Raw genomic sequence first — 21105 nt, 5'->3', positions numbered from 1 at the left:
GGTCGAATCAGAGCTGCAGCCACCGGCCTATGCCACAGCCACAGCAATGTGAGATCTGAGCCGCATCTGTGACCTACACCATAGCTCAGGGCAAGGCTGGATCCTTAACTCACTGAGTGAGGCCAGGGATCGAACCCATATCCTCAGGGATCCTAGTTGGGCTGGTTAACCACTGAGCCACGAAGGGAACTTCATCTTTTTAAGAAATGATATTGGAAAACTGGATACTCATGAGCAAGTAAAGGAAACGCTGGTCTGTTCCCCATCACTGTAGTTTTGTCTTTTGGATAATGCCATGTAAATGAAATCATATATACAATATATGACTTTTTGAGGTTTGATCCATTCACTCAGCATAGTGCCTGTGAATTTCATGCAAGTTGTTGCATGTATCAATAGTTTTTTTTTTTTTTTTAAATTTTGGGGTAGTTGCCACTGTGGCTCAGTAAAAATGAACCTGACCAGTATCCGAGTGGAGTTGGGTTCAATCCCTGGCCTCGCTTAGGGGGTTAAGGAACTGGTGTTGCCATGAGCTGTGGTATAGGCCACAGACACAGCTCAGATAGGTCACAGACACGGCTCAGATCTGGCATGGCTGTAGCTGTAGTGTAAGCTCTGATCCGACCCCTAAGCTGGGAACTTCATACGCTGCAGGTGTGGCCCTAAAAAAAAAAAAAAGCAAAAAAAATTTTTTTTTGGCCATACCTGTGGCATGTGGTCAGGGCCAGGGATTGAACCCAAGCCATAGCAGTGATAAGGCTGAATCCTTAACTGCTAGGCCAGGGAACTCCAATAGTTTTTTCTTTTTTTTTGGCCACCCCACGGCATGTGGCATTCTGTGCCAGGGATCAGATCCAAGCCGCAGTTGAGACCTATGCCACAACTGTGGCAACACCAGATCCTTTAACCCACTGTGCTGGGCCTGGGATCAAACCTGTGTCCTGGCACTGCAGAGGCACTGCTGATCCTACTGCACCATAGCAGGAGCTCCAGTTTGTTTCTTTTAATTCATGAGTAGCATTCCATAGTACTGAGGTACTCCAATCTGTTTATCAAGGGACATTTGAGTTGTTTCTAGTTTGGGGCAATTACGAATAGAACTGCTATAAACATTCTATGTAGAACTTTGTGTGAATGTATGTTTTCATGTCTCTGGGGCAGATTTTCTGAACCTTGGCATTACTGAAATTTTGGACCACTCTTTGCTTTTTTTTTTTTTTTTTTTTTTTTTGGCAGGGGTTGGGGGTGCTGTGTTGTGCTCTTTAAAATGCTTAGCAGAATCCCTGGTTTCTACCCATTAGATTCTAGCAGTATCCAGCCCACCCTCCAGCTATGATAATCGACATAGCTCTAGATCTTGCCAACCGGGGACAAAATCATCCCTGGTTGAAAAGGCACTGCTTAGGAATAAGATTGCTGGATCACATGGCAGGCGTGTGTTTAAATTTACAAGAATCTGTCAAACTGTATTCCAGAGTGGTTGTGTCATTTTACACGACCACCCACAATGTATGAGAGTTCCATTTGCTTTGCATCCTCACCAGCACTCGGAGTTGCCAGTATATTTTCTTTCTGACCTTCTTACAGGTTATGTAGTGGTTTTAATTTTCATTTCCCTAATGGGGTTTACATTGTATTCTTCAAACTGAGAGGGTCCTGGTTTGCTCTCTGCCTTCCAGAAGTGTAGTGGTTGTTGCTAATGGCTTGGTGATTTAAATAATTTAAAATTATTCCTCTCATTAATTCCTCACTGCATTAATGTTTACAAGGTTTTCAACCTTTGGAGGGTGAGGAAAGGGAGTCTCAGGGAGGCTAAGGTGGAAACTGCCTTTCTGTACATTTATGGAGAAAGACAACTACGGTGGAGGTTTAGTCTGTTGTTAATGAAGGCTAGGATCCCAAATGATAACTCTCTTGAAGTTATCCAATATCCTAGAAAACAAAGAGGCCTCTTTCTGTTGCCCATAGGAAAGAGCTAGAATCCAATTCCCTACAATAACAGAGACAGAGGCTTCTGAAAAAGGGAGTAGGAGGAAAATCAGGGGCCTGGTAGGCAGAATACCTGAGTCTGAACTATGGCTCTTCTACTCAGTAGAAGTATTACTCCAGACCAGACTTTTTTTTTTGTCTCTTTAGGGCTGCACCCGCAGCACATGGAGGTTCCCAGGCTAGGGGTCTAATCAGAGCTGTAGTCACTGGCCTACACCACAGCCACAGCAACGCCAGATCCAAGCCGTGTCTGACACCTACACCACAGCTCACGGCAACACTGGATCCTTAACCCACTGAGCAAGGCCAGGGATCGAACCCACAACCTCATGATTCGTAGTAGGATTCATTTCTGCTGCACCATGACGGGGAACTCCTGGACAAGTCATTTTTATTCTGAATCCAAGTTTCCTCAAATGTTTGATGAGAATTATAATCTTTATCTCACAGGGTTACTGTGATGCTAGAATTACACAGTGTGTGTGAAAATGCACAGCACAGGGCAGGCAGTTAATACATGTTGAGTTGATGAACATCTGCCATTTACCGCACATCGACCCTGACTAGACACACTTTCATCTTTAAAACCAAACTGATGGTGAGTGGGTCCTGGAGGAGGGGGACAACTGGAAGCAGCGGGCAGCTACCATCAGGTTGGCAGGTCTCACCTGAGCACCCTACCTGTGGGCAGGGTGAGGGTTAGCTGGTCCGGCATCCTCTTCCCCTACCCCATATCCTCAGGGCTTAAGGGGTGGGAGAAAGAGGAGGGGGCATAGCCGCGCTGCCCATCACCTTAGGGCCTCGACGCAATGGTCCTGCCCAGACCTCAGCAAACACAAGTTGCTGATAGGGGACATGGGATATACAGATATAGGACATGGCTCTCCACTCTCATTCAGCTCTGAGTCCTCTTCAATCCCAGGGAGCAGCACCAAGGTTGAGGCTGTGGCCTTAGGAGTTAGATGGCCCAGATCAGCCACTGATTGTTGGCCAAGTGTCTCCCCGATGGGAAAACTCGGGGAATACAGTATGTGGCCACGATGACTTGTTATTCTTATCATTCCTGTCCTCCTCCCCCATTCTGGAAGAGACAAAGGATTGGATCCCATGTACCAGCATCTACCCTGCGGCAGGGGCTGGAGAGGCATCGGGAAAAAGGATGGCAGAGAACGCTTTAGACCCATCTTAGGCACTACTCAGCAGCATGGAAAAGAGAGCAGAGTTTTCAGGAACAGATTGAATCTTCAGAATATTTGTTCCCAAATATTCTAAATAGGACAGACTTTTGGTGTTGACACACCACCTGATTAAAACAAAGTCACAAAAACAACCCTGAAGAAACAGTGTGCATGGACTTCCTTATTATCTCTAAGCCCCACCTTTGCCTCTGCAGGGCTTCTGAGTCTGGGCCTGTGAAGTCCAGGCCCTGGAGGCTGAGGACCTGGATGCAGAAATACGTTGGGGAGGGGACTGGGATGCACCACCTGCAGATCCGGTCTAGGGCCTCCCATCCTCTCTTGGGTCTCCCTGTTGTCAATAGCCATGTCTGCCTGTGTTTGGCTGAGACTTTTTCTGGGGGTGACAATCTGGCCCTCGGCTTCAAAAAGTATGAAAGTGCCTTTCGAAACACCGGGGCCAGAGGTACTGCAGCTGCCCAGTTGGCAGCACCCTTTATTCCCACACCTGGGGCCTCCGAGAACAGCGTCTGCAAGAACAGCTGCTGCCCATGTGTGCACAGCAGTAGAGCCTGTGTGGCAGGCACATGCAGGATGTCCACGGAGCCCGTCTGGGAGACGCTGGGCTTGTCTAGCCATCTTTTGTTTCAGTGTGACTTTTTTTTTTTTGGCTGCCTCCTGGCATGCAGAAGTTCCTGGGCCAGGGATCAAACCTGCCTCACAGCAGTGACACAAGCTGCAACACTGTCATTACAACGCTGGATACTTCACCTGCTGAACTACCAGGGAACTCCTCAGTGTGGCTTTTTGAAGCCGGAAATTAGATGTTTAGTTGAAAAAACCCAAACCCACAGCCTGAGGCTTCAGAGCCTGGTGAGTGTGTTGGCAAGTGTGGGCCCTCCCAGGCTGGGCTGTGAGCCCCACCCCACCCCCGCCAATGGAGGGAGACATGTGTGAGCTCTCACTCTTCCTGTGAGATGCACAAAGAGACCGTGCACGCTTTCACCTGAACAGGTCATACCGGCCCCCACCACCCTGCTCCTGGGGTCTTGCGTGCTGCCCCCCCCCCACTTCCCATGCAGTCAGGGAGAAGGTTGGTTGGGGGAGGCCTGGGAAGCACTTACCCGCCACCCGTGCCACCATTCTTGCTGAAGTGTGTGCGCGGCTCGCTGGAGGCCAGCTTCAGCAGCTCTGTCCACTCCCGCTCCCATTCCTCCTCTGTGTACACCAGCCCTGACTGGCACAAAGGGGGGCGAGCTCAGGAGGTGGTTGCCGCCTCCTCACCCCCCACCCAGGGGAACCTGGCTGGTGGGCAGAGCTTTTGGCTTAGTCAGCCCCCCAGACAGGCCACATCTGTTAGTGGTCTAGGACCGTCCCCATGGGCTCCAGACAGGATTTCTTCAGAAACATCAATTCCAACCTCAATGCTGCCAGGAGATCACTCAGCAGCAGGAGTCAATGCCAGGGGTGAGGATGATGGACTTTAACCTGCTTGTGCCCTGGGCTGGAGCTGATCACTGACACGTGTACAAGGACCATGGGCAGACTCATCTTCAAGGACTTATAGGCCAGCAAAAAGCCAAGGTTCACTGAAGTTCAGGGATGAGGAGTTTCTCTGGATTGAGCACAGACTGAGCCTGGGGCTGTGGGCTGTGGCAGGGCCATCCTGTGGCCACCAGCAGTCAGCTGACAGGTCACCAATTCATCATCAAGTTGGGAGAGCTTTGCATGTGAGGATGCTTGGTTTCCAGTTACACCAGGACAGGTGGTGTGATGGCCATCTGGTTGCTATGGCAGGGCTGACTGTTGTAACGGGCTCCTCCTCAGTGGGTGTGAGTGGGGGGATGGAGCCATGGCTGCCTGACTTCCCAAGACGTGAGCTCAGGCCCCAGATTCGGACCCCACCATGGCCTTGGCCATATGGTCCCAGCTCTGCCATGATGGCAGGCACCCACCTCCTTGTTCTGCTGCGTCTGCTGCCACCTCCACCTTCGCTTCAGGGCCTCCCGCTCTGCCCCTGTCCTCATCATGGTGTAGAGTGCTTTCCTCAAGACCAGGTCCCGGTCGTGAAACCCCCACATTCCTACAGCCAGGAGGCCCATGAGGAGCAGAGGAGAGAGAGGACGTGAGGAAGGGGGTGCCGAGTCAGGAGGTGACTGAAACTGCCACCCACTCAAATCCCAGCTTCTGGGGGGTCTGCCGCACCTGATGCCTGTAGCCATAAGGTGTCTCTGTACACATCTGGGCCCAGGGGAGGGGTCTCCTCCCACCCCCCAGCCAGTGCTGGGTGCCCAGAGGTCATAAAGACAACCATCTCTGAGAATACCCTTGGCCAAGAAACCCAATCAATGGACGAAGCACCATGAGAGAGCTTGGGCCATAGGGAAAGAGTGGCGGGATTCATTCATTCAGTTGAATGCCATTAATTCCATCCCATCCATAATATCGGTGAGGCACCGTTCTAAGCACTGGGACTACCCATAGCAGCAACCATGACAGACCAAATTCCTAAAATCTCATGGAGGCCACACTGAGGAGAGGTGAGGCAGCCACTGAATTAGTGTGTAACATACTTTGTTGGGGCAGCAGCAGAGAGAAAGGGTGGTGGGTGGTTTGGTCACGGCATGAGTGGAGACATTGGGGCCAAGTCTTGAGTGGTTGAAAGATGGAGCTGAGTCTGCTGTACCACGCAGAGGAAAGGCCATGGGCTGGTCCCAGGGGCCCACACAGGGTACTGGGAGGGAAAGGGGGGATGGAGCTGGGGTGGAGGGGACGAGGTGGTGAGGGATAGGTGGGCTTGGAAGTGGACTGGGACCCTCTGGAGAGCTTTCGCAGAGCAGTGACCTGTACTGATTGATAATCAAAGGCTTTGCCTGGCTATGCAGGCTTTAGAGCAAAGATATGTGATAACTGAGGGTGGGGGCTGCTGCAGGCTTCCTATGAGAGAGGCTTTGGTCTTTTTCTACAGTTCAGATGGTGGTTGGTGGAGCATTTTATGAACAGATCAAGCAAAGCTTTCCCTCAGGCCTGCCTGGAGATCCCTCTCCTCCTCTTCCTCAAGCAGGGCAAATCTTGGGCCCAGGCTACACTCCACCACTCCTTGCTAGATCTCGTTGTCCCATAAATGTTTGCCCACAAGCCCAGGATTACTGTCATTTTTATGTGTGCCCCGCACCCTAGGTCAATGCCAGGGTTGGTCAACAGGTCCAATAAGCACTGCATGGCCACTTTGGGCAGTCCTGTTCCTAGGGGGTTTAGCAGTTTGAGTGCAAGAGGGGAACAAAGTACCGGGAGAAAAGACCCGGTTCAGTCATGGCCCAGCCTCTCTTGCAGCTGGAGTATGGCCAACCCGCAGGAGGCTTTCCCTTCTTGGGCAGACCTGGAGGCCTGCTGTGCTCATGGGGGAAACACCTGCCATCAGACAGGACCACAGTGGCAGGTGGCCATCTGGTTTGTGACCTTGTCCACCTGTGGTAGTGACAGGGACATTGTGTCTGCATGCTGCAGTTTCGGAAGGACAAGGTATTTCCATTCCTTAAAACTTTTCAAAGCTGCTGGGGCACACAGATGAGAGAGCTCTTCTTTTACATTCTTTCTCCAGGATTTAGACAGATCAAGGTGAAATAAATTCCAAAATTGGGAGGTAGTTCATATATTATGATGAAACAGGATGTAACGAGCAAAAAACATGTTTTTGAAGAATGGTGTAGAAATTTTGCAATAGAGGAGTTCCCACTGTGGCTCAGCAGAAACAAACCCAACTAGTATCCATGAAGACTTGGGTTCAATCCCTGGCCTTGCTCAGTGAGTTAAGCATCTGGCATTGGTATGAGCTATGGTGGAGGGTGCAGACATAGCTCAGATCCTCTGTTGCTGTGGCTGTGGCACAGGCCTGCAGCTGTAGCTCCAATTTGACCCCTAACCTGGGAACCTCCATATGCCACGGGTGCAGCCCTAAAAAGACAAAAAAAAAAAATTGCAATACAATTTTAAGGGAAAAATGTTGGACACAGTGAGATCATAATTTCCCTGGAAGAATAGGCATATGGTGAAAGACAATATACCAAAATGTTCAAAGTGGCCAATGCTGGGCAGTGTAGTTGCTAATTGTTTTTTTTCACTATGATGGGTGTGGAATCCATTTATGATGTCAAGAAAGAAATGTGTTAGTTTAGAAACAGAAAGGGGGCAGGTAGGTGGGCACCCTTGCCTTTTCTCATCATCCCTTGTCAATCCCATGGAACATAGAATGTTCCCTTTGCTCTCAGGCTCCTTCCTCCTCTGGGCATCTTTAGGCCCTTCCCAGACTCCCTACATTTCCCTCTAAGCCTTTTCAGTCTCATCTCAGCTCAGCTCTTACAGGTCTGAAGCGAGGTCTGGGGCCTGGTCCTTGTTCTGGATCTAGGTTGTATTTATCTCAGGTGGTGAGTTTGACCAACAGGCCTCTTGAAGGCCCTGTCCCTGGAAAGGGACCTTACACTTCAAGACTGGTAAGTCACCGCTGGCCCTGATGCTGGGATCCCTGGCACAAATCCAGACCTGCCTGTGTATATAAGCCTGAGTCCAGAGGAGTTATCTGAGCTGTCAGAAAATCTACCACGACCCTCAGTCATCTGAATATTGCTACCCACCACCACTATGCACCTGTTGGTATCCCTTTCTGCACCCAGGAAGTTCACATCTCTGTTGGAGGAGGCTGCTGACCGCCCTGCTATATATTCTGACTGCGCCCATCCCTGCGTTATTTACACGAGCAATGCCTACATCTGCCTTTTTGTCAGTCTAAATGCATCAACTGCAGCCAGACCCACTCAACCTCCTCACCGCTCCCCAGACTTCCTGCTCAAGCCCAATAGAGCTCAGCCCTGACTCCAAACACTCTGCTAATTTCTGCCTTTCTGTGTATATCTGCCTGAAGTGTCTCTCTTAATGCTTTTTCAAGTTTTTCAAATTCTTTCAAGTTCTTCAGTGAAACCTCACCTCCTCCAGGAAGCCCTCTTTGATTGCTCTACATCACAATCTCTATGCCCATTCCCACAGCTCTGCTCAGGCTTCCTTCTATCACAAAAGGTCTTTTCTTATGTGTGGTCTATGTCCCCACCAAGCCTGCCAGGACCTTGACAAGAAGGGTTGGGACCTGCACCATCCCTTGAGGACTCCTCCAGATGACAGTGATATGGCTCTACTTAGTATATGATTCTCCTTTAACAATGCACAGAGCAAGCCTGGGGCACTGCCACTTTCTTTCTACATTGTGGGGCTTACCCAGTGAGGCAGCGTGTAAAAGGCAGTTGCCGTCCCCTGTTGTGGCCAAAGGAAGAAGCCGTTTACAGCTCGTGCACACGGTGGACCACCAGTTCAGGCGCCCTGGAACAGAAACTCACATTTAGAATCCTAGAACAGGTAGGGGGCAATGGTGAGTGTTCGCTAAGTCAGCTTAAACATCGGTGGATGACTAGAGAATTCTAAAGAACTTCAGTGGTAAGGTGGAGTGTTATGGCTACTTTTTCTCAAATAAAATATAGATTTTTTGCCCCCTCTAGGATAAAAAAATGATAAAAAAGATTAAAAAATCACCAAATCCTCCCAAAAATTAGCAAGAGAATTCAGAAGCTCAAGACTAAAAAGACTTCTCTCCTTGAATCTGGAAACATATTTTACACAAAATATAAAATTTTTCTTTGTGTAATTCCCTTGAACACAGTTTCCCTCCCTCATTAATGCTATTTTTTATTTTTTATTTTTTTGGTCTTTTGAAGGTCACACCTGAGGCATGTGGAAGTTCCCAGTCTAGGGGTTGAAAGCAACAATGGATCCTTAATCCACTGAGCGAGGCCAGGGATCGAACCCTCAATCTCATGGTTCCTAGTCGGATTTGTTTCTGCTACATCACAACGGGAATTCCTCCACCAATGTTATTTTTAAATAATTATCCTTCTTTGTTGATATATACATACCTTTGAGAGTATGGTTTACATTTAATTTTATTTTATTGAAGTACAGTTGATTTACAATATTTCAGGTATATAGCAAAGTGGTTCAGTTATACATACATATATAGGTATTCTTTTTCAGATTCTCTTCCATTAAAGGTTATTATAAGATATTGAATATATTTCCCTGGGTTATACAGTAAATCCTTGTTTATCCATTCTATATTTAGTAGTTTATTCTATATGAGAATTCCACCCTACCAAATATGTCAATCCCAAACTCTTAATTTCTCCCTCATCACTCCCTTTCCCCTTTGGTAACCATCAGTTTGTTTTCTATGTCTGTGAGTCTATTTCTGTTTTGTAAACAAGTTTATTTGTATCATTTTAAGAAGATTCCACATGTAAGCGATATTATATGATATTGATTTTTCTCTGACTACATTCAATTATATACATCAAAACCAATACAGCTATTTAGGTATAGTTATATTAAATTTCATTAACACATCTTGAGACTTCTGCCTCAGTGAAGACAAGAGTAGATATTCTTTCCCCTACTCTTTCTACTAAGTATGATCAACCCCCCTGGACATCATGTAGAAAACAACATGGAAGACTGAAATGTGGAGAGGAGAAGGCAGGCTGACTCAGACACCGGACCTGAGGCACGACATGGTGGCAGGCTCCCTGGGTTCCTCTTTGCCTCACAAACCCCAGACTAGATTCTAGAGAAGCTGACAGCTGGGGAACAACAATGAAGGTGATGAAAACTATCACTCTTTCTCTAGAAAGAATACCAGGAAAGGGGCAACATAGCAAGACAGCCACTGCTTAGAAAATAACTGCTCATTCCAGCCAAACCCCACAGAACAAACTGTGGGCCTCCCACCACTCTTCCAGCAGAGGCCAAGTGGGAGACTCCATCCTTGCCAGGCTGCAATGAGTCACTCACTACCTCCCTCCACCCCCAACACTGCCAGGCGACACCGCTGGGTAGTGTGAGAAAAGGCTAGGGTGACAGCCAGGATGTCAACCCTGCTGGATGGTAATGAGAATTCCACCCTACAAAATGGAGAACATATGGGGAGCCTGGGCTTTCAACCCCGTCTGATGGTAATGAGGTCCACTGCTACCCAGCAGTATCAAGAAGACCATCCCATATTAGGTGTCAACAGAGGGAGAATGGAAAACCTATACTTCCACTCCCATATGATGGTTATGAATCAATGGCACCCTTCATCGAATGGAAAATCAGCTAAAACACAAGATTTAAATAAGATCCAGAGTCTTATAACTTAATACCCAAGATAAACAATTTTCAGTTGAAAAGTACTTATACCAAGAACCAGGAAGACCTCAAATGGAATGAGAAAAAACAACTAAACAACGCTAACACAGGTGACACAGGTGCTGGAATTATCTGACAGAGATTTTAAAACAGTCGTCATAAAAATGCTGCAACAAGTAATTACAAACATGGTTGAAAAAAATGAAAGATTAGAAAAATGTCAGCCAAAAAGAAAAAAAAAAAAGATACAAAGAAAAACCAAATGAGGATTTTGGAATTAAAGTAATGGGTAAAAACTGATTCAAAAACCTCAGTGAATGTGCTCAACAGTAGAGTGGAGAAAACAGAAGAAAATAGATGCAAACTATTGCGTTTGGAGTGGATAAGCAATGAGATCCTGCTGTACAGCACAGTGAACTATATCTAGTTGCTTGGAACATGGAACATGATGGAGGATATTGTGAGAAAAAGTATAAACACACACACACATGTATGTATGTATGTATGACTCGGTCACTGTGCTGTACAGCAGAAATTGACAGAACACTGTAAATCAACCATAATAGAAAAAATAAAAATCTTAAAAAACAAAATAAAATAAAAAGAATCTGTGAATGACAAGGTATAACAGAAATCACAGATTTTTGAATAATGGAGAGAAAGTAAACTAAAAAAGATCCATTGACCAGAGTCCTGTAGGAGAGGAGAAGTAGGGTGGGGCAGAGAAAACTAGTCAAAGAAATAATCATTGAAAATTCCCCCAATTTTGTAAACAAACAACCAAAAAAACTCTATAAGTAGATGAATTCAAGAAGCTGGAGAAAATTCTAAACAGGGAAAACCCATGGAAATTCATGCCAAAACATCACAGTCCAACTTTTATAAAATAAAGATGAAGAAAAAATCTTGAAAGCTTCCAGAGAGAAACAACTCCTTCTCTACTAAGATGGGAAAAATAATTGTAATGACCGTAAATTTCTTATCAGAAACCATGGAATTCAGAAAGAAGTGGAACAATATCTCATAAGTGCTAAAAGAAAAGACCTGTTGATCCAGAATTCTATGGACAACAAAAATGTCCTTCAGAAATAAAGGGGGAAATAACACATTCTTAGATGAAGGAAAACGAAGAGAATCTGTTTCCAGGAGACCTAATTTAAAATAATGGCTAAAAGGAAATGATAGAACGGAGAGACAGAACGGAAATGATAAAAGAGGAAATCTTGTAACATCATGAGGCCACAACATAGAGCAAAAACATGAGCAAATACATAGACCTTCTTCTCTTAAGCTTTCTAAATTATGTCTGCTAGTTGGGACAAAAGGTATAATATTGTCTGTCTCAATGTAGGCAGAATAAATATTTAAGGCAATTATAAGTGGTGGAGGATACAGGCACATCAAGGCAGGTAAGGTTTGTATGTTTTATAAAAGTGGTAAAATGTGAGCACTAGTAGGCTTAGATAAAGTATGTGGATATAATGTAATATATTACTAGAACAACCAGTAAAAAGATTATACAAATAGACACACTCAACAAATCCTATAAAATCTCCTCCAGAAAACAACCAATATTACCTTGGTACCCAAACCAGACAAAGAAAGTACAAAAAGAGAAAGGTATAGATCAACAGCTCTCATGAATATGACACACAATTCTGAAAAATATAAATAAATATGATTAAACATTTTATAGAAAAATTGTACACTATGACTAAATGGGATTTATTACAGGGATGCGAGCCTGGTTCATTATTTAAAAATTAATGAATAATTCACCATATCAACAGTTTACAGCAGAAAAATCACATGATCCTATCATCAATGCAAAAAAAGCATTTGACAAAATTCAACACTCATCCATGATGAAAACTCCCATTAAAACTAGGAACAGAGGGGAACTTCCTCAACTAAACCAGATAGATAACATTACACTTAAAGGTGAAAGACTGAATGCTTTCCCCTTAAGACTTGGAAAAAGGTGACAATGTAGAACATCACAAGGAATCTACAAAAAATACTAAATTAATGATTTTGTCAAGGTCACAGAATATGAGATCAACATACACAAATCAACAGTATTTCTACATACTAACTCTGAACACATGGACCATTAATTTTAAAATATACTCTTCACAATAAGTCAAAAATTAAATACTGAAGTATGGATATAAGACAATGCATTCAGCACATGTATGCTAAAACCTACAAAATGCTGATGAAAGAAATCAAAGATCAGAGTTCCGGTTGTGGCTCAGCGGAAATGAATCTGTCTAGCATCCATGAGGACACAGGTTTGATCCCTGGTCTTGTTCAGTGGGTTAAGGATCTGGGGTTGCCATCAGCTGTGATGAAGGTCACAGGTACAGCTCAGATCTGGTGTTGCTGTGGCTGTGGTGCAGGTCGGCAGCTATTGCTCCAATTAGACCCCTAGCCTGGGAACCTCCATATGCCTTGGGTGTGGCCCTAAAAAGAAAAAAAAAAAAAAAAAAGAAAAGAAAGAAAGAAATCAAAGATCTCAACTGCCTCTGCAGCCCCTGCCCCTCACTGCCAAAAGAAGTATCAACTTTTTTAGGCTCTGTGCTGGAGACACAATGTGCCTCACCTGGGCACTCTGATTGGCATTTTATGACTTCTAATCTGAAAATATGCCTCTTATGAGTGGAGCCAGCTCTCACACTAGGTTGGAAATGGTCCAGCAAACTCTGGCACATTTGTTACTATTGAGGCCCCACAGCCCCAATGGCCCTTTGAGTGCCAAGGGTCTGTGATCGATGCTTTTGCTGACTGGAACCTCTGGCAGGAGGAGATGGCCTCCACCCAGAAGTGCCCCTTAGGGTTTCAGACTTGTCACCTCCCTGACCTGGCTATCATGTTCACCGCTTTGGAAAAGCTGCAAGTAACCTGCTACTGGACTCTTGTCAAAGCTGGATGCCTTCCCCATGGAGGCATGGTGACTCTGCCCTGAAATTCCCATTTTGGGGTGGGTCAGCTTAGCCTTGGTGTAAATCAAAGTGAGACAGACCTCCTTAGATCACTTGTCAGGTGCAAACGGTAAATTTAAGTATACAGTTGGCCTGATCACAGCAGCCTCTTGGCTTTACGTGAAAAAGTGGCAGCTGCTCCTCCCACCCCCGTGAAATCATCCCCTACTCTGTGTCTGAAACAGAGCTTCTGGCTCGGCGGACACCTGGGTGCACAGAGGCCCCTAAAGGGTGCTCACTTATGGGTCAATTAAGCTGAGTCTGATGGTGACTATTGGACCCTGGCAGCTGTTTGGCCCAGCTCTGTAGATCCAAAAGTGGATTGGGTCACTCTGTCCAGCAGGCAGGACTCAAGGCCATTCTCAGGAGTTCCCACTGTGGCACAATGGGATTGGCAGCATCTTGGGAATGTTTGGACTCAGGTTCGATCCCCAGCCTGGCACAGTGGGTTAAGGATCCAGCATTGCCTGGAGCTGTGGATCTCTGGCCTGAGAGCTCCATATGCCACAGGGCGGCTGGGGGAAGAAAAAAAGGCCTTTCTCAGAGCTTGGCTGGTACCCCCTAGAGGAAGCTTATTATATTTGTTTGGCCTCGTGGTTTAGCCTGTCACTTGGAGAGCTAGACTGGTAGATTAAAGACACACCTTTTTAGAGCCAGAAAATGTGACAACAAATCACAGATGCTGATCAAGCTATCTGGGTCACTCAAGTCCATGGGCATGGTGAGAGCTACCTGTGGAGGCTACACCTCCCAGATCACCACCATTGCTTCTTGGACCCCTCGCAGCACTGGCTCCTCACAGAAGCCACTGGGAAAGGGACTCCTATTTGTGATGCAGAGGCTGCCACAGCATGCCATGTGTGGGACTCCTGCCATGAATCAACACAGTGGCAGGAGGACACCCTGGTCCTGCCCACTCCTGTGGGCTGACTGTCAGCACCACCTCACAGCTGTTAAGAATTTAACAGACTTAACTCAGGTCACACCATTGTGATCCTTGAAACTAATCCATGCTATGCTTTTGGCTTTCTAGACCATGTTCAGTCTGACAATAGTATGTTTTACAAAAAAGCCATTCAATAATAGGCTGGTAGTCAAGATATTCAAATTCAGTGAGCTTTCCACATTCCCTACTATTCACAGGCATCCAGTCCAGCTCAGTGTTGGGTCACCCTTTAAAAAAAGAGACTCAACAGAATTCCCATTATGGCTCAGTGGGTTAAGAACCCGACTAATACCCATAAGGATTCGGGTCTGATCCCTGACCTTGCTCAGTGGGTTAAGGATTCAGAGTTGCCACAGGCTGTGGCATAGGCTGCAGATGTGGCTCAGATCTGGTGTTACCGTGGCTGTGGTGTAGGACTCAGCTGTAGTGCCAATTTGATCCCTGGCCTGGGAACTTCCATATGCCATAGGGACAGCTGTAAAAAGAAAATAAAGTAATAGAAGACTCAAAAGAATTCTGGCTGTTTGTACCTGTTTGAGTCAGCTCATGCTGCTTTAACAAAATACCATAGACTTGGAGGATTAAATGATGGAAATATACTTATGATGGTTTTGAAGGCTGGAGGTCCAAGATCAAGGTGCTGGCTGATTCTGTTCCTGGTGAGGGCTCTCTTCCAGGTTTGCAGATGGCCACCCTCTCACTAAGCACTTATATGACAGAGAGAGCACAACCTCTGGCCTCTTTCTCTCTTCTCATAAGGACACTGATTCCATCCTGGGAGGCCCACCCTCCTGACCTCATCTAAACTTAGTTACCTCTCCAAGGGCCCGACTCTAAATACCATCACGTTGGGGGTAAAGGGCTTCTGATGAGGATTTGGGGAGACACGAATGTCCCATCCAGAACAGGACCTTAGCATGGCACTTTGTTTTGTGTATGTCTGTCACAGCTCAGCTGCTCCCTAGGTAATGATGGGGATGAACAGGGTGGGTGGTTACATAGACCTGGTTTGAAAACTGAATTCCATCCATCCTGACCATTTCTGAGTTATACTGAAATTATTTTAAAAATTGCTTCCAGTTTATGAATGGCTGTATCTTACATTTCTAATGTTATATGAAACTGCTAGTGACATATATTTGGGGGATGCAATCTAACAGTCACCTCTAAGGGCCTTCAACTCCTTGTGAGATTTCATTCAAGTGAGAATGTTTATAGCACCTATTTCCAACAAGTTGTGAAAACATTTGATTGAAAAATTTTTTTTTAGGAAAGAAAACACTAATGGGATTGGAACAGTTGGAGAGGGCATCAGATTATTTACAACAAGCCATCTGTCATGATTGAGAATACATTTTAATAAAGGGTGTTACTGTTTCAGTAAATAAATACTGAACTATGAAGGATAAGAATGCAAGCAACTGCAGAGTAGAAATCGGCACAACATTGTAAATCAACTATACTTTAATTTAAAAAAAAGAATGGCAAGTAATACTAGAAAATTAAGGCCTTCCAAAAGTACCTTTAGTTCACAGAGTTACTGCCTAATAGATTACCGCATTAACAAAGTTTAACATAATAAACCTTGTCAGGGCTTTATTTAAACAGGACACTTATCTGCTCTACTGTGCTCTCTGGTCAAGATTCAGTAAGTGCTTTTTAATGACAAGTGGGTTTATTAATATAAAATAACTGTCCCCTTAACTCTAAATGAAAAATGTGTTAAAATTAACATTACCAAATTAAATAGACAAGTGTCTATTATATGAAGGCACTGATGCTTATGCTAACAAATTGGCATATTCTCACCATGTGTAAGTCATCTTATTAAAGCTAAATGAGAAATGTGATCAAGAGCCACAAACAACAGTGCCCTTTGAAGGCTGGTGGAGACATAATTAGGAGTAACGTGCCTTCACTTACTTTCAGACTGTGAATTAGCAAACCGTCTCACCTGATTTTTAAGCCTTTTTATAACCATCCACGCTGGGAGAAATGAAAACTGGGTTGCCACAAGGTGAAAGAAAATGACAAGATTTGTGCTTATGAGGCATGAAATTCAACAGAGTGGTTGACATACACCTAATATGAAGGGGGGCCCTGTCCCATCCAACCTCTGAATCGGATCTGAGTGGGCAGCAGCTTCCACAGGAGCCAGTGGGCACAGGTGTCAGGGAAATGGGGAAGGGGGAGAAGGAAGGGGAGGAAGCTAATGAGGCATGTGGTCTGCATTCCCCAAAGACCTCTTCACTCATACCCCTGCTCTGTCTGCTGTTTTTCAGGTAAAAGGAGATCTCTGCCCCGTGGAGCCAACATTGATGGGTTTAAGACAATCTGCAGGTGCACACCCCTTGCCAGGGATGGGTGTTGGCATGGATACAGCTCATTACCTGGTCCATGAGATGTAAGAGGACATCTGCTGACTGGCTACAGGGAAAGTGTTGGTCATCCTTTAAAAGGGAAACGGAGCCTCTCCCTCACAGCCCTGGATGATGATGTGTCACCTGGTGCACCTGCAGCCATGCTGTAGCTAAATGAAGACAGCACTGCCTCACTGACTAGACAAGGAGGGGAGGGAACAGCAGGAAGGTGGATGTGCCTGAGTCCCCAGGACACTGTAGAGTTGCCAGCCCTCTCCTTAGACTTACTGTTTGAGGGATATAAAGACAGTGGGACATAAAGGTGGAATTCCTACAAGCTGGGAAAGCAAATGTAACAAAACTGAAAATTGGCAATTCTTGGTGCAAGATAGATAGAAACTAATCTTTCAACTTCCTGTAGATTTGAAAATGCTTAAAAACCAAAGGAATGCCATGTGACTTTGTTCCACAGTTTTACACGTATAAGTGGAGACATTCTATTCTGGTGCCAAAGACAATTCCTATGTAAATTATAGTTCGCTTGTCTTAAGTTTTAAAAGACTGGTTGAATTCAGTTAAACATACTTTTGGGGAATCTAACTGATTTAGTCACTAATTTGACTGAAATTTCCTCCTCTGCAATAGAGGAGTTGGGATTTTTAGTTTGGTTATCATTGTTGACTCTTTCAGAGATGCAGAGCCCTGAAGCTTACAGGGGATTCCTCTGATGAGTTTTGTGTTCAACCCTCTTTGCACCCATGCAGATACCATTCATAAATCACCATTCTTTTCAGAGCAGACATGCTAATCAACCATCACTTTCCACAAAGGAGACAGAAGACCTGCTCATCCTTGACTCAGAGCTTTGTGCAATAGCCAGTTGTTTCAAGTTGACAGTGATGGTGGAATTAATTATTCACCCATAAAGTGGGCTTTGGAAAACCTATCCTTGCAGAATTGAGACCAAAGGGTTCAGAGAGACAGTTGGCAGAGTGGTTAAGTGCAGTAGCTGTGGAGCTAGACATCCTGAGTTCAAATCTCAGTTCCACTGCTTGTTAACAGTGTGACCTTGGGCAAGTTACCAACTTCTCTGTGTCTTGGTCCCCTCTTCTGAAAAATGGGATCATAATAGTATTGATCTAACAGAGCCTTTATGAATAATATATTACTTAATATCTGGAAATGACTTAAAACAGGGCTAGACGTATAAAAAGCATCGCAGGTGTGTTTTTGTTAAAACAGGTCCAATACCCTTGGTTAAATCAAGGAATGTATTTACAAATAAACCAATGAGTAAATGAATCAATTAACTGACACCTTTTGGCTTAAAAAGTATCTTCACATACAAAAATTCTTTCTGAGGAAAGCAGGTTGCTTTTACATTCCTGGAGGAAAGGTCTTAGGGAAGGAAGTTCTTTTGTGAAGACTGCCCTGGGCTACCCAGTGAGGTGTGCTGGTGCCCAATGAGGTGAGCAGCTGTGTAGGAGATTTTTTTTTTGGGGGGACGCACTTGCAGCATACGGAGGTTTCCAGGCTAGGGGTTGAATTGGAGCTGTAGTTGCCGGCCTATGCCACAGCCACAGCTATGTGAGATCTGAGCCGTATCTGTGACCTACACCACAGCTCATGGCAATGCCGGATCCTTAACCCACTGAGTGAGGCCATGGATCGAACCCTCATCCTCAAAGATACTAGTCAGGTTCGTTATCTCTGAGCCATGATGGGAAATCCTTTAGGAGTTTTTAATAGCAATGGGCTTTGCTGCAATATTTTTGTTGATTTTTACTTATTTTTTTAAAAACTTTTTCATTTTTGGCCACCCCACAGCATATGGAGCTTCCTGGCCAGGGATCAGATCCAAGCCTCAGTGGCAACCTAAGCCACAGCTGCAGCAATGCTAGATCCTTAACCCACTGTGCCAGACTGTGGATCAAACCCACATCCCAGCACCTAACGGACCCTGTTGTGTCACAGTGGGAGTGACTTTTGATTTTTAGAGAAGTTATCAGTTCACTGTACATTGGAAATTTATTTATTTGTTAATTTGTTAATTATTTTCTTTTTTCAGCTGCACCCACGGCATATGGAAATTCCTGGGCCAGTGACTGAATGCAAGTCACAACTGTGACCTATGCCATAGCCACAGCAGTGCTGGATCCTTAAACCACTGCATGGGACCAGGAACTGAACCCATGCTGTCAGAGGCAATGCCAGATTGTTATCTACTTCACCTCAGCAAGAAATCTGGGAATTTAAAAGAGGTCTTTCAGTACAGATGGCTTAAGAAGCACTGCCTAGAGGTTCCCAGGAAAGCAAATTACATTTTTGAATCAACTAGATGTCTGCATATATCATGAAAAATATTTTGCCTAACTTCATTGTTTAGGTTGTGGTATTCAGAGAAAGAGCTTTTAAAGAAAACTGTTGAGTAGGTGTAGATGTGGCATGTAGTACATATTGTGCCTGTAGCATTCAAAAGATCCTGGGCCAGGGATCAAACCTACACCACAGATGTGGCCTGAGACACAACAATTACAATGGTGGATCATTAACTTGCCATGCCACCAAGGGACCTCGAATGTTATTCTTAATTATTCTCAATTTCTTTGTAATGCTTAGCAAAATAATAGCTTGTGTGCATGTGTACTGAATAGCAAAAGTGGGAGAAGGCTGTGTCGTCCAGTGGTAGAAGTGAAACCTCCATCTTTGAGATAAATGGGGAGACACAGGTTTAAAGAGGAACAGGGACTGGAGAAAATAAAAGTCCTCCTTGTCAACAATCCTTGAACTATATATCCAAGACTGGAATAAAGTGCGGTAAATCCCTAATGACCAAAAAATAAACATGGACTGGAAATCAGAAATATGTTCTTACTCTGCAACTGCCTGTGGGTGGAGATGCTTTGCCTGTTCAGTCACTTCACAAGAACCATAAAAAAGCTCTTGAGACCTGTGATGTGGAGAACTGAGCTTGGGGACCCCCTTCCTACTTCCCTGAACATAAAGTTAGCACCTTCAAAACTATTCCTTGAGTCCAAAGATTAGAAATAATTTTCCCACTGGCAAAGGAAGCTGAGAAGTAAATTTGTCTCCTCTAGACTGGGACTAGCAAAGGAAAAAGAAAAGCCAAAACCAACTTCTCCCAGAAATGCTGTTAACTATTGACTTGGCTCTGATGCAAGCTAAAATTGATTTGTGGCTTGGAACCCCTAAGCCAAGAAATTACCATCAGGTTGGTTATAGGAAGATAATTTCCCTTGAGAGTCTGGCAAAAATAATCAAACAAATACATCACTCAATATGGTGAATTTATCCTCAACACAAGCCACACAAGATTCCCACAAATAAATATCCTGCTCACAACCCCCAATTATGAACCTAATGGGAAACAAGCACTGTAAGAGTCACAGACACAAAAATCATCTGTTCATACATATCTACGAACTTGAGGTTAAAAATGGCCAGCTAGAGACTATAAATAAGTATATTTTAAGTATTTGAAATGAAATATGACCAAAGAATAAGAGCAGGTAGAGAAAACAAAAACAGAAGTTAAAAATGAATGGTGACAATAAAAACTCAGAATTGGTTTAATATCTGATTAAATGTCACTGAAGAAAAAAACTAATATTCTTGAAGGTAAGTCTGAAGACATTATCCAGAACACAACTAAGAGGGGAAAAAGAGAGAGAGAGAATATGAAAATGAGGTTATGAGACATGAAGGACAGACTGAAAATGCCTAACACTATGTAACTTAAATTTGGAAAGGAGTGAGGCAGGGGCAACAGTGAAGAGATCCTGATTGAGGATTTTTCAGAAGAAATATCTAGAAATAAACCCCCAGATTTAATAAGGCTGAAATATTTCAAGTAAGAAAAACAAAACTAATACATTCCTGGACAAATCCTAGTGTAACTGCAGAATATAAAAGACAAAGATCTCAGAGCAGAGTTTAAAAAAAAAAGGGAGTTCCCATCATGGTACAGCAGAAACGAATCCGACTAGGAACCATGAGGTTGTGAGTTTGATCCCTGGCCTCGCTCAGTGGATTAAGGATCCAGCATTGCCATGAGCTGTGGCAGAGGTTGCAGACACAGCTTGGATCTGGCATTGCTGGGGCTGTGGCATAGGCTGGCAGCCCTAGCTCTGATTAGACCCCTAGCCTGGGAACCTCCATATGCTGCAAGAGAGGCCCTAAGAGAGAAAAAAAAAAAAAAAAAAAAAAGAGGATATGATTATTCTCAAAGAGGTGGCAGACTGACAGCTAATGTCTCAGAGAAATAATGGAAAACAGAAGCCAATGGAATAATTCCTTTGATGCGCTAAATGAAAATAACTGGCAAATCAGGATACTATTTCTACGGAAAATGTTTTTCAAAAATGGGAATAAAACAAAGACATTTTAAAACTAATGAAAACTTCGGA

The 21105-nt window shown here is 44.5% G+C and overlaps 1 protein-coding gene across 3 annotated transcripts in view; it reads right to left on the bottom strand.

Moving 5' to 3' along the window:
• The window catches only part of OTUD7A (OTU deubiquitinase 7A), a 317129-nt gene that overhangs the window by 37221 nt on the left and 258803 nt on the right, over nucleotides 1-21105 (bottom strand). For all 3 annotated transcript variants that reach the window (XM_021098704.1, XM_021098720.1, XM_021098709.1), the window contains 3 exons: nucleotides 8430-8531; nucleotides 5120-5247; nucleotides 4289-4401 (listed from right to left, as the gene is read on the bottom strand). In XM_021098704.1, coding sequence (XP_020954363.1) covers nucleotides 4289-4401; nucleotides 5120-5247; nucleotides 8430-8531 — 343 coding nt within the window. The remainder of the gene's footprint in view (nucleotides 1-4288; nucleotides 4402-5119; nucleotides 5248-8429; nucleotides 8532-21105) is intronic.

Source organism: Sus scrofa, chromosome 1, assembly GCF_000003025.6.
Source record: "Sus scrofa isolate TJ Tabasco breed Duroc chromosome 1, Sscrofa11.1, whole genome shotgun sequence".
Lineage (NCBI taxonomy): Eukaryota > Metazoa > Chordata > Mammalia > Artiodactyla > Suidae > Sus > Sus scrofa.
Note: the sequence above shows the minus strand (reverse complement) of the source record. Positions and strands in the feature narration are given on the sequence as shown.